Source organism: Manis javanica, chromosome 8, assembly GCF_040802235.1.
Source record: "Manis javanica isolate MJ-LG chromosome 8, MJ_LKY, whole genome shotgun sequence".
NCBI lineage: Eukaryota > Metazoa > Chordata > Mammalia > Pholidota > Manidae > Manis > Manis javanica.
The window spans coordinates 64,211,215-64,224,956 of NC_133163.1; the positions used below are offsets into that span (position 1 = coordinate 64,211,215).

The 13,742-nt window shown below is 40.1% G+C and overlaps 1 protein-coding gene across 1 annotated transcript in view; it reads left to right on the forward strand.

Annotated features, from left to right (window-relative positions):
- The window catches only part of EGLN3 (egl-9 family hypoxia inducible factor 3), a 34,224-nt gene extending 20,866 nt beyond the window's left edge, over positions 1-13,358 (forward strand). The window contains exons 2-5 of the mRNA XM_036999401.2: positions 7,821-7,940; positions 9,522-9,658; positions 11,346-11,419; positions 12,290-13,358. Coding sequence (XP_036855296.1) covers positions 7,821-7,940; positions 9,522-9,658; positions 11,346-11,419; positions 12,290-12,321 — 363 coding nt within the window. The 3' untranslated portion in view covers positions 12,322-13,358. The remainder of the gene's footprint in view (positions 1-7,820; positions 7,941-9,521; positions 9,659-11,345; positions 11,420-12,289) is intronic.
- The last annotated feature ends 384 nt before the right edge of the window (positions 13,359-13,742 follow it).

Genomic DNA, 13,742 nt, shown 5'->3' on the forward strand with positions numbered 1-13,742 from the left:
GATTACTTACCTTACAGACATTTGACTGTCCTGCATTTGGAATCTTATGAATTGTGTGGTCAGATGCAGAAACTTTGGTCAGGGGAATGTGGTGGTTGGATGTAGATCATGTTGCCCACCAAAAGCATATTTCCTATTTTCCCCTCATTTTGTTACCTTCATCTTTACCTAGAGGCACTAGGAGGAAGAAAATTGCTAGGTTGGTTCCTATCAAGATAGATAAACAAGATGCCAAGATAACTAGTGACAATTTGCACAAAGTTTCCCACTTTTTTCTCTAAAGTTCCTATTTATCTAAAACTAATTTCTTTATGCCAATATAGATGAGGTTAGAATGAGTATATAAAGATTCTAAATCACTTTTAATGCTCTGAGCTACTCATCATCCATCCCATTGAGGACTTACCTTTTTTTTTTCTTTTTTGAAAATTTTTTATTAAGGTATGATTGATATAAATTCTTATGAAGGTTTCACATGAAAAAACAATGTGGTTACTAGATTCACCCACACCATCAAGTCCCCACCCACACCCCAATGCAGTCACTGTCCATCAGTGCAGCAAGTTTCCAGAGATCTACTATGTGCCTTTTCTGTGCTACACTGTTCTCCCCGTGATCCCCCTGTAAGTCTGGTGAAAGGAAATTCCAGGGCAAAATACCTCTAAAAGCCAAAATCAGTCAAAGGGAGAAATAAAGTTTAAAACCTGTTTATTGCTCACAAACTGCAGTCCCAGGCTGTCTTCTCTGCTCAAGCAGCAACCACACTGACCCTCCCCGCTCACCTCTCAGGTACAGATAAGTCCTCTGTTGCCCAGGTAATTATCCACTGGTATGGAGATGAACTTCTCCACCCCTGAGGAAAGATGCAAATGCACTAAAGCCATACTTCTCTCCACCTCTGAACGCCTGTTGATATGCAGATGTACCAAAGCCAGGTGAGATCTTCTGGAAATACTGCAATTTTACCCACACCCCCACACCATGTGCACCAAACATAACACCCCTCAGTTCCCTTCTCCCTCACTCCCCACCCGCCCTTCCACACTCCTCCCCTTTGGTAACCACTAGTTCATTCTTGGAGTCTCTGAGTCTGCTGCCATTTTGTTCCTTCAGTTGTGCTTCATTGTTATACTCCACAAATGAGGGAAATCATTCGGCATTTTTCTTTCTCCGCCTGGCTTAATTCACTGAGCATAATGTCCTCCAGCTCCATCCATGTTGTTGCAAATGGTAGGATTTGTTTCTTTCTTATGGCTGGATAGTATTCCATTGTATATATGTACCACATCTTCTTTATCCATTCATCTACAGATGGACACTTAAGTTGCTTCCGTATCTTGGCTATTGTAAAAAGTGTTGCGATAAACATAGGGGTGCATGTGTCTTTTTGAATCTGAGAAGTTATATTCTTTGGGTATATTCCAAGGAGTGGGATTCCTGGGTCAAATGGTATTTCTATTTTTAGTTTTTTGAGGAACCTCCATATTGCTTTCTACAATGGTTGAACCAGCTTACATTCCCACCAGCAGTGTAGGAGGGTTCCCCTTTCTCCACATCCTTGCCAACATTTGTTGTTCCTAGTCTTTTCGGTGTTGGCCATCCAACTGGTGTGAGGTAATACCTCATTGTGGTTTTAATTTGCATTTCCCTTATAATTAGTGATGTGGAGCATCTTTTCATGTGCCTATTGGCCATCTGAATTTCTTCTTTGGAGAAGTGTCTTTCATACCCTCGCCCATTTTTTAATCAGGTTATTTGCTTTTTGGGTATTGAGGCGTGTTAAGTTCTTTATATATTTTGGATGTTAATCCCTGGTCGGATATGTCATTAACAAATATATTCTCCTGTACTGTAGGATGCCTTTTTGTTTTGTTGATGATGCCCTTTGCTGTACAAAAACTTTTTAGTTTGATGTAGTCCCATGAGTTCATTTTTGCTTTTGTCTCCCTTTCTCGAGGAGATGGGTTCAGGAAGAAGTTGCTCATGCTTATATTCCAGAGATATTTGCCTATGTTGTCTTCTAAGAGTTTTATGGTTTCATGACTTACATTCAAGTCTTTAATCCATTTCAAGTTTACTTTTGTGTATGGGGTTAAACAATAATCTAGTTTCATTCTCTTGCATGTAGCTGTCCAGTTTTGCCAACACCAGCTGTTGAAGAGGCTGTCATTTCCCCATTGTATGTCCATGACTCCTTTATCTTATATTAATTGACCATATATGGTTGGGTTTATATCAGGGCTTTCTAGTCTGTTCCATTGGTCTATGGGTCTGTTCTTTTGGAGGGCTTACCTTTTTGTTCAGTTTTATATAAAGGGTGGCACTGGCAGCAATGTGAACCTTGATTAGGGGCATTTTCTTGAAACTCTTGGTGATGGCTTTGCATAGTTGCCATTATCTTGTAAAAATGCCTTGTTCTGTAGGAATGTCAGTGACAACAGTGGGGCTCACAAGGTATCCTTGAAGAATACATACTCTGAACAAGGAAGATAAGGAAAGCCTCAAGCAGTGATTCCAGTTGGCTTTCTGTGTCCTCTGGATTTGAATTAGTTGTCTTTTTGAAGAATTTTTGGAGTTCTCTTGTCTCCCTCCTTGTCAGGGTCAAATGGAAAAATAAAGGGAAATGACATCTTGGCTTAATTTATATTTAGATTTTTTTTTTAAAGAACAAAACTTGGAAAGATCATGCCTCTTCCAGTTTTTCTTCGTAGCGCTTCCTGCATGTGGCAATGTGAATACATAAAGATTTTTTAGTTTTGTTTTTCTTTTTAAATCAGAGAAGTTCAATTTTAGAGCTATATGCTAGCTAGCACATATAGTGCTTTGTTCCAGTTACCACCACCAGGAATGACCAAATGGGGCCCCTTCCTCGACAGTTGTCTTTATGAATACAGAACATAAAGTGTACAGCCTCCGGGCTACCCTGTTCCCTATCCACAGTAAATGTGTATGTTAGGACAAGGGCTGAACACAAACTGCCAGAAGGATGAGCCTGGGAGTATAGCCTTCAGCGCCTCCACCCGCAGTTGACTAGAAACATTGGAAAGTTTGTCACCCGGGCTGTTGTCACCTGAATATAAGTTGGACCCATTTCTGGCCAGAAAACTTCAGCCTACTGCCTTCTCCACTACCATGAATTGTTGGCCCTTGTTCCAGCTAAAGAAGGCACATGGTTTCATTTGTGTGTTTCTTCTCAAGTCTTTATATATCAAATTTCCCATGTAGTTATTGTCCTCTGGTGGATCCTGGGGCTCACTGCTGTGTCTGGAGCAGAAGCCCTTAAGGAGAGGGAGGGTTTGGAGGAGGCTTGTGGGCTGCGGGTGACCCTGTTGGATGAGGCTTTGCTTATGGGTGGGACACCCCCCAAAGCCTGGTGAAGCGAGGTGGGGAGGTGCCCACTTGCAGCTCAGGAGCTGTCACAGGGTAGCCTGACATCTTAGGAGACCTCAGACAGTGGTCTCAAAAGACAACCTGATGTATCTTTTGTGGCCCAGATTTAAAAATTGGGATCAAAAATATTCAGAAGAGTTTACATACAAACCTGGTTCGGATGCATTTTACTCTCCTAAAATCTGAAGATTTTGTAACACTGGGCCCTTGTTGCAAAGGACAGCAAATTCCCTGGTTGTAGGTAGCATAGCATAAGCATACACTCTAGAGTTTTGACACATGTATAACCTGATTCACTTCATTCGTTTATATTATTTTGCAAGCACTCCAAGCTACTTAATTTTGCTAGCTCTGGATTTGAAGCTACAAAACACTTAGGCAGAATCACATCCCTGAAGGGGAGACATTCTGAAGCCCCAGTTGAGGGGAAGACAACGATCATCAACTATTTTAAAAAACAGCCAACATTAGGCAGTATTTAGTGTGGAACAGGCTTGGAAAATAAGCAGTTTGCATAGATTATCTCCTTCAGTCGTCATAAACCCATTTTATAGAGGAGGAAACTAAAGTATGAAGAGATTAATAAGGACAGGTTATTCTGTACTGAGGTTGCATTTTATTCAAAGTATGTTCTGCTCCAGGCCTTTCATCATTCAAAACAAATCCTTACAAAGATTGGCTGGTATTTCTGCTTAACAGTTAGAAGGGTCTAACATTTGGAACAAAATACCAGTTTAAAGGTTATTCAGCCAGACACCTTTGAAGTTAGGCTAGTTTTGAAAAATTTTTTTAAAAGGATTCACATTTATTGCAAATTCTGCAAATAATATGATTTGATTAGTATTTCAATTTGCTGAGTTAAAATTTATGTAAAAGTCCCCTTTTTAGTTTAAGATGAAGTCATACTAGTGAATCTAACACCAAAATCATGAGTGATGTAAAATTCATTTCTATAAAAATCGTTGTTATTAGAACAGTGGTGAATCTAACTGGAAGCTGGGATGGGGCAGATGTACCCCCTTCCCTCCTGTGTGTCTAAAGTGATCATCACTGCTGAATGGACAGTGGAGGTCACTGATGCCAGTTTTTGAAATGGTTTATACATGCAATCAAACTGTGGTTGGTTTCAATCAAGGGAGTTCAGTTTACACACTGGAATGGAAATCCTGGACTTTGCATTTTCAACTTTCAATACCTTTGGGATTGATGAGATACGGTTTTTTTATGAAGCCAACTCAACAATAACTCTAACAGAACCACTGTTTTCTTTTCCACCCATGGTATTTAGGGAGCAGATTTTGTTACTTTGATTTGGCTGTTGAAATTCTTTAAAGAATACATACACTTTTCCTGTGTGAATGGGGCTGCCTAGGTATGTCTAGGGCATGTATCTCTGGTAGAAGCCAGCCTAGGATCCTGGGAAGTGTTCACCCCTCTGCTCATTTCCTTTGGCTGTAGAGCTGTGGAGGGGCCTTTGGGGACGGTGGGAGGGGTCTATGATGGAGTCCCAGGAAGGAATTGTGAATGCATAAGGGATGTAGATAAAGACATTTGTTCTATCTACTCATCCAAGAACAGAACTATAGGGCTATGTCATATGTGCTGTTGTAGGTCACACTAACATGTTATTAAACCTCTAGAAATTTCAAACAGTAATCAAGCCCGGGGGTTCTGGCACAGTAAGTGAGACATCCTCCCTATCAGTGTTGGTGTTACTGCTTGGCACGTGTTGTCACAGGATTGTCCAGGCACCCTGGCCCTGTGGTTATTGTTCTGAAGCATTCTCCTTCCTTACACACACCGAATCCCTTCCCAAGCTTGATGAGGTTTAGATAGCAACACAGTGGAACCAATCAGTTTCCGGGGTTTGTTTCTGCCCCATGCACAAATTGGCACAGAAATGTGTGACTAGTTGTTGAAGTAAGCCTTCCTTCTCCAGGCATGCTTAGCCTCCTGGTTCTAGACTGTGTCAGAGACGAACAAATAGTTGGGACTGTGTCCAAACCTAGACCCATCTCCTATGACTCTTGTCCAGAAACACTGATAAAATTGGCCTGTGTAGCTTCAGCAGGTCCACTGAGACCCACACTGATATCCTTCCATTGTTTCAAACTTGATTCTATGGCTCCAGGAACCAGGAAAGAGGGTGAAGATTCACTCTGGCCAGAAAAATTCTGTTCTTCTCTCTTAAGCAGTCAAATATTCACTGACACTTGGGAGTTCTGTCATAATAAGTCCTGTGGAATTTTCTAGTTCTTTTTTTACGTGTATTTTACAGATGCACAATTTGTAAGGGATGTACTTTTGTGAGTTGTATCTATTTGTTCAGTATTTAAGCTGAGTCCTGAGGCAGATAAGCACTTCACAATGCCTTGAAGAAGAATTCTGTTGCTTTTTTGGGGGTTGATAGCTTAGATCAAGTTTTAGATCTTGGATATTAGGAGGCTATATGACCCAAGCCCCTCTCTATGGAAAAGAAACTGCCTGGGATCACACAATTAGTTGCAGAGTCAGCTAGATGTCAGGCATCCAGACCACTGACCTTTTCCTTAGAGTAGAGCTGTTTTAGGAGACAAGATTATGTAGCGTTGATGGAGTACTTTTTTTTTCAGGGCTTCACCATGAGGAGAGGCTGAGATGGTAGGGAATCCAGCCTGTAATTGTTTGTGGCTTAAGTGACTTTCAGTATTGGCTCAGTGGTGGCTCTTACAATCCTAATAGCTGCTTCAGGGATGAGTAATTCCCTAGTCATTATAGGTGGCTTCATTTATCTCTTCTTCCCAGCTAGGCCCATCATTTTTGTCTGCTACCCATCACCTTTCCCCAAGCCATCCTTGCCTAGTGGTACCATCGTTTGTTAAATCTTGATTGCTGTAGCCTCAAAATCCCATCTGAAAGATGTTCAAACTAACAGTCTAACTTCAGCTCTAAGATGACATTGCATTGACATTTTAGATGTTCAAAGGCAGGATATGGCAAGTGCTAGCTGCGTGGAGATATAAGGTTTACAAGATATGGTGATTAAGCTTTAAGATCATTGTAAAGCCAAGCTACTATTGAGTCTAATTATTGCTCTAAGTATGCAATGTGTGTGAAGCCTGTAAAGCTACATGCTTAGGTCATGTTTCCATGATACCACTGGGAGTGACTTGGTATTCATGGCATTGAAGCTGATACATTGAGCCACTAGTGAATTAGTTTGGGCCTCTACCCACTTGATCATTTTACCAGTGAAACAACCATGTCATTTTGAGGGAAAATACAAGTTGAATCACTGCATGTATGGTTGAAGATAGGTTTTTATAATGACAGAAATTTCTATTTATGTAGGTAGGATCTAACCTTACTTTAAAAAGAAGAGTCTTTTGCTAATATTTTCATTTATTTATCAAATTTTAAACAGACACCTTCCAAGTGTCAGGCATTGTTTTAGGCACTAAGAATACATCAGTAAGCAAAACCAGAAAAATATCCCCTTCCTCATCTTATGTTGCCAGTTTCAGTATCTTCCCTGCATGTCTCATCCCTTCAAAAATATTTTAGAAATAGGGCAGTGTCCTGTGAAAAGAACTAGCTTTAGCACTTTGTCTGTTTTTTTCTACACCTTGCTGTAATTCCTCCAATTAGAGGTTTGTTAACCTTTTAACAGTAGTTCTCTCATAGTAATTTTCAGTAGGGTTTTTAGGATGGCTTTCTGTTTAATTCCTCCACCTGGTTGATACAGATTGATTGTGCTTGAGCAAAGGAAGAGAACAGTCAGGTTATCATCTGATTTGATCATCAGTAGGAAGAAGACAAGCATTGTGAGACATATTACGATGTGTTTGTGGCTTCCTGTAGGAACTGGACTGACTGTGCCATCTATGCTAACAAATTAGGGTGCAGCTTCCTTTTGACCCTTCCTCTTCTTTCTGTCTGAAGCTTTTATTTGAGCAAGCCTGGCCTTTTTCTCCTTCGTGATTGGTTCCTGTCTCTTTCTAAATGTGAGTGTCTTCAGCCATTGTTACAAGACACTGGGTGATTCTGTGATTCAGAGACACTTGTTAAACTGGCATAATTCCTAAACTCCATACCTAGTGATTCTGATTTTGTGGATCTTAGAGTAGGAACCAAGAACCTACGTTTTCAAAAATGAGGATTGAAGAAAGGTGGAACATCCTGATGATGATGTTAGATGGGTTACATTCTAGACTGTTCTAGGACTCTGGGAATACTGTTGAACTACTTTCCACTGTGTTGAGCCATAAAGTATGACTTGGCTGTTAATCTTCTATGCTGAAGAGTCCAAATTTATGTACCATGCATGCAATTAAGTTGGCAGCCACCTATTAATGTCACATAGCACCCAAGGAGACTGTTACTTAGCTGCTCATCAGTGGGAAAAGAGTGTCTCAGCTTTGTTAACCAGCTTTCTTGGGATTTCTCCATAGGCAATGGTGGCTTGCTACCCAGGAAATGGAACAGGTTATGTTCGACACGTAGACAACCCCAACGGGGACGGCCGCTGTATCACCTGCATCTACTATCTGAACAAGAACTGGGACGCCAAGGTACTTGGGAATAATGCAAGTAGAGTGTGGGGTTAGAAGCGATCTGAAAAGACTTCAACGATGTAGAAGAGAGTTTGTAGTTCATAATTCCCACTGATGAATCTTTTCTGTTTCTTAGTTTACTTTTTTCCCTCCTATATTGAAGTTGATGAGTATTAAATTATTAACGTTGATGAGATGAAAATAATGGATATGAAGTTAATTTGATGGGGGGCAGGTAGGGTCATTATCACCTTGTGGGAGGGTGACTGATGAAGAAATTATAGTAAAATTTATTATTTTCAGAATGGGAATTAATTTTTTTAGTCTAATCCAGATCTGACATGACTCTCAATGCCGAATAAGATACATAGTTTTCCCTTCCAGCAGCAGCGTTGAGAGAATTGAACAAAAATAGAACTGTAGGACATAAAACCGGCCCCAAGTGAGATTTCCCACACAGTCCTCTCTCTCAGGGTGATACATTTCATTGGTGGCCGCTTGCCATGGTTTACTATAGTTTGCGAACGCCAAAGTCTTTCTGGCTTATTTTTATGTTTTCGAACATACAGATAGAGATAGGAAGTCTGATTCCACGCTTACAAACATTTGTCTGGAATTTGTATCCTTTCTGAAAGTTAAGGATGATTTAAGAGTCTGAGAAGTAAGGGAACTTTCAAGCTTATTTGGCTTTTGAACCCTCTGAATCTCCATTTCCTGTTCATTAGGGCAGATACTGGCTGTCATAAAGCAGAGATATTTTATCTGGGGTCAGAGAAACTAAACCAGTGACAAGCCTTGTCTCTTCTCCCTGTTTGGTAACATGACTGGAACATATCCCCTAGTTGTCATTTAAAATCTTGAAAGGTGGTGTTATAGGCAAGAGAGTGAAGTTGTCAGGTCAGTGATAATAAACTGAAAAATATGAAATCACTCAACAACCATTTGAGTGCCTGCCAATGCCAGGCATTGTGCTGTGGGGTAACACTGATGTGTGATGCCTGATTTCTACCTTGATAAAGCTCTTCTAGTAGGAAAGATCAGGTATCCATATTAAAATAAAAAGAAAGAAATTCAAGGAAGAGAGGGATCTATTTAATAAAAGGTCCAGAGAAGATGGTCTGAGAGTTCAGAAAAAGCATGTAACTTCCAACTGATGAGGTCACATAGGAGCTGAGGGAGTTCACAAGAAAGCTGTTAATTCTAACTGAAGGAGAAGTTGTATGTGATGACTATCCTAGGAAACTGTAATGTAAGATTGAACCATATGAAATTTCTGGGGCTGGAGTTTATAGGTCAAAAACAGTTAAGTATTGGCAGTTTTCTGTGATTTGGCCCAATAGTGAGTGCATTCTATCTTCTGTGGGCCTCATGATTGGTATACGAAGGCTTCATTTCCTGTGAGATGAATAAGGAGATGTATCAAGCCAAGTTGGAAATAAAATATAGTACAAAGTATGAGATTGTGGTAAAGCTTCGGGAGTGATATTCACATGGAGTGGAGATTAGAAGATGGTGTTGTTATTAGACGAGGCTGAACTATCATTGCTGATCAACTTTGTGTGAGGCCAGGAAATAATCTACCTTCTTTGTGGCCCTCAGCTACACGGTGGGGTCCTGCGGATATTTCCAGAAGGGAAATCATTCATTGCTGATGTGGAGCCCATTTTTGACAGACTCTTGTTCTTCTGGTCAGACCGCAGGAACCCACATGAAGTCCAGCCTTCTTATGCAACCAGGTAATAGCCAGGCCACTATTTCTCTTGAGAAGCTTCTTGTGCAAACCCCAATTCCCAGACAATTCTGTAAACTCATGTCCTGTGCACACCCAAAGCACAGGGACCAACCACACCCAAAGCGGATAGCAAATTAAAGGGGAAACTTTGGATTCTTTAGTGTTCAAAACCTAATGTCAGTTTGCACTCATTATTAACAAATTATTTTCTATTTCCCAGTGTTTTTCTCTCCTCTCCTTTCTTTCCCACCCCTCCTTTAAAAAATTACACTTAACTACCACTAAGGAATGTTGACTATTTTTTTATCAGGTATTATTTCTGGTTAACTCTGGATGAGTTTACAAGTTGCCAATTGCCAGCAGAGAAACAGTGTTGAGAAAAGCAAGGGAAATGTGTTCTGCCTTTTTTTCTTTTCTACCTTTTCCTTAGCTTAAAATTGGGTTGGCCTAACTGTACCCATCAGGTCATAACAGTTGGATTTTTAAAAATCCTTTTTTTAGATCATGCATGGAAAGCTTTTCAGAGTAACTGAACAACATAGTATTGTTTAGCATTAATCTAGAAACCCTTGGTATAATCTTAATTTTGGTATTCTGCCTCATTTGCCTTTGTTTTATGGCCTAAGCTATAGACTGGGCAGTACTGGAGTTCTGTTGGGTGCAGCTTGAATTGGGAATGGCAGTTGGGGGCAAAGAGAGAGAACTTGGGTAGGAGAATGACTAAACCTCAGCAAGCCTAATTTTAAATTAAAATAATATGTGTACAGTGCTTAGGATTTGTAAGTGTTCTCCCCCAGAAATCACAGGTGTGAGTCCGACACGGAGTTCTTTATTAAATGTTGAACTGGAATGTGCCCTAGGTGAGCAGGTCAATAATTCTACCACCAAAGCCCTGCTTGTGGCTTGTTTCATGGGGTGCAAAAATTGGACCCAGTCATTTGTGCCAGAATTATTCTCCGGTCCCTTGATGACTGAAGTCACAGGGGAAGCATTAGCAAATGTTGAGGAGCCCTTGGGGAAAAAAAAGCAAGTGGTATAAGAAATTCTAGGAGCTAGTAATAATTATAAAATGGAACTTTTGAAAACGCATGAAATGACTTTACAGTCTATCCCATAGATGGGATAAAGCAAATTAATGGGAATGCAGCAGAAAGCTTGAGGACATCATTATTCTATTGCATCTTTACTTCAGTATCCAAAACTAAAGAAAGAAACCCACGAGTTTTAAGTGTCCCATCACTTAGATAAAGAGCTTCACTCAAATGCTACCTCCTCTTCTCTGTGCTCTTCCCACCAACTTGGGTCTCTCACTCTTTAGCACAACGATTCCTTTCTAGTCCTTTCTGTGTGGTTCATCTTGACCTATTTCATTATTTGTTGAATTGCCTGTCTCCCCGGCCAGTACTTGAGCTCTTTGAGGAAGTCAGATGCAGTCACATGATCATTTGAAATCTCACTGTCTAGGATAATGCGTGGTACATACTTGGAATTCCTTATGTGTTTTATTACCTTTAAATAAACTGAAACCTGAGAGGTTTATTTTAAATTAAAATTGGAGTGGACTTGTAATATTAGGAAAAACTTGAAATGTTGGCTTTATAGATGACTCTGATGGTGAGATTTATAACTACTATATTTTATTTTTTGGTAGTATTTAAACCTCTTTTCTTATGTCTGCTTCTCTTTCACAGATATGCTATGACTGTTTGGTACTTCGATGCTGAAGAAAGGGCAGAAGCCAAAAAGAAATTCAGGAATTTAACTAGTATGTGTTTGATAATTTCCTGTGACTTTTGATCAAGTCAGTTGATGACTTTTATTCAAGATTTTTATATGTATTCTAATATACTCTGTTCGGTCTCAGCTGTGGCTTAGCTTCAGGTATAGTAACATCTTGATAGGCCTAATTCTGAAACCCTGGCCTCAGCTCTGTTGGAAAAGTCAGAAAAGATACAGAGGACATTCCTTCTGAATGTCCACAGATTGCATGGCAGTTTGTAAGAGGTGGAAATAGTTAATTTTTGATCATTAATTTTCACCCATCAAACATAGCGTTAAGTTTTGCCCATGATTTAGGCACATTACAAAGGAAATACAGTAGAACCCAGCTATAATGGTTAATCTACTATGTTGATGTAGAACTGTGACTCTCAGTAGAGAAACTGGGTCCATGTAATGTTAGCTGAATATGCCTTATGCCTTAACGTCATTCCTGTTCCCTCCAGCCAGCGCCTTACGGCAGTATTTCCCAAAATATGTTTCATTGAAACACTAGTCCTGCTAGTCCCACCCACCCGGTTTATGAGAAGGTAAATTTCTGGCCCCTAAATTGTGGGAAATAATATACACTGTATCCTTCTCTTGAAGAGTTACAATGCTCATGGGTGTATTAGTCAAGAAAAATCTATCTAAGAAATCCGGCAGGAAAGATATACGTGAGATTGCCAAACCTGTGACCCATTTGGACTACATACCTGTCAAAGAGCAGAGAAAGCATATGTTGCTAAGCTCTCTTGGGAGGCATTCTGCTCAACTTTGTTCTGTAAGATGGGAAATATTTACTGGAGGCTTTTTTTTGAGAAATTTGTGACCTTAAACTTTGCCCTCCTCACTTTCTTTGCTGTCCCCAATCCAGGGAAAACGGAATCTGCCCACAGTGAAGACTGACCGAGCTCTGAAATCCGCTGGCCTCATTCATTTTAGTAACGGTTCCTGAATTCTCCTTAAAAGTTGAGATCCAAAGAAGGCCTCTTCGGTGACTCATTGACAAGAAGCCCTCCTACTGCTTATGTTGTTCATATCCCTGTCTTGCATATGGTACTGTGTTTTCTTGCCAAGACTGTATCTACCTTCAGACACTCTTTGCTGGATGAGCTCATTTGCTAATTCAAGAAATACATGCACATGACCTAGCTGGCCAGAGGTTTAACTGATAAGATTGGGTATACTGGCTATCAAAACAAGAGCCTGGAAGTATGGGAGAGGGAATGAATCTTACTTGCACTTTATGTACACTTCCTGATTTGAAAGGAAGAGGTTTGCAAAGGAAAAAAAATGTTAACTGATGCCACAGAGTGGCATCACTAAAGCCTTAACAGCAGGAAACAGAAATTTGTGTCATATGAACAATTCCAGATGTTCTTAATGCAGAGCTGTTGGGGTTTCTGGAGCATGGTCACAACCTAATGACATTATTACCTCTAGAAAGGGCTGCTGTCACAGTCATCAATTTTATAAATATCCTGTGGGTGAACACTCCTATTTCCTGGTCCTGCAACCTGGACTTACTGTCTCTGCCCCGTTTTCTGAAATTATGACTTTCTGATCACAGTAACATTTATTTTCTATTTTCGCTTCTTACTTGGAGAACTTCACTCCCCAGAGGCAAACACTAGACATTAATTGTTGCGGTTGCTTTGTTGAAATGGACTTTAAATTTAAATCAAAGGGGAAAAAGTCTTACCCGGTAGTTTAGAATCAACAACCTCTGATAGTGGTGTCGAAAGACCTGGGCCTACTGATAAACCATAAACGTGCGCTTCTTAAACAACTTGAGAGTGCGGATGGAGTTGGAGTGCGCATTCCCGATTTTCAGTTTTCCTTTTGAATGAGCTCACCTTTCTTCCTTAACAAAATAAAAAGATAAAAAATGGAATGCTATATTTTAAAAAGAAAATGGAAATAAAAAATCCTGAAAAACTGTCTGACTTTTTCCACATTTTCTGTCCTTAATAGCTTGTTATCAACAGACTTGACTCTCCTGATGCACTGTGTTTCGCAGGGTGGCCAGAATCGTGGAGTTTGCTGGAACCATGGAAGGTTCTACCGCTGCAAGAAGCTTAGATTCTGCTGACTCAAGAACTCTGTATTAAGTGCCTGTTCTGTGAAAGTTACTCTTCCTAGTTTTCTATTCCATCTTCATATTTTAAGATTCCCTTTTGATTCTTTGCTTGAAACATCTCCCATGAACACTAAAGAGCCAGAAATATTTTCTTCTGTTCTTTACAGATGTATAGGCTTTCTGAGAAAGAAACTTAGTTTTTCCGTTTTTGGTTTTGGAAGATTTCCAGCTAAAATTGTTTTCATTC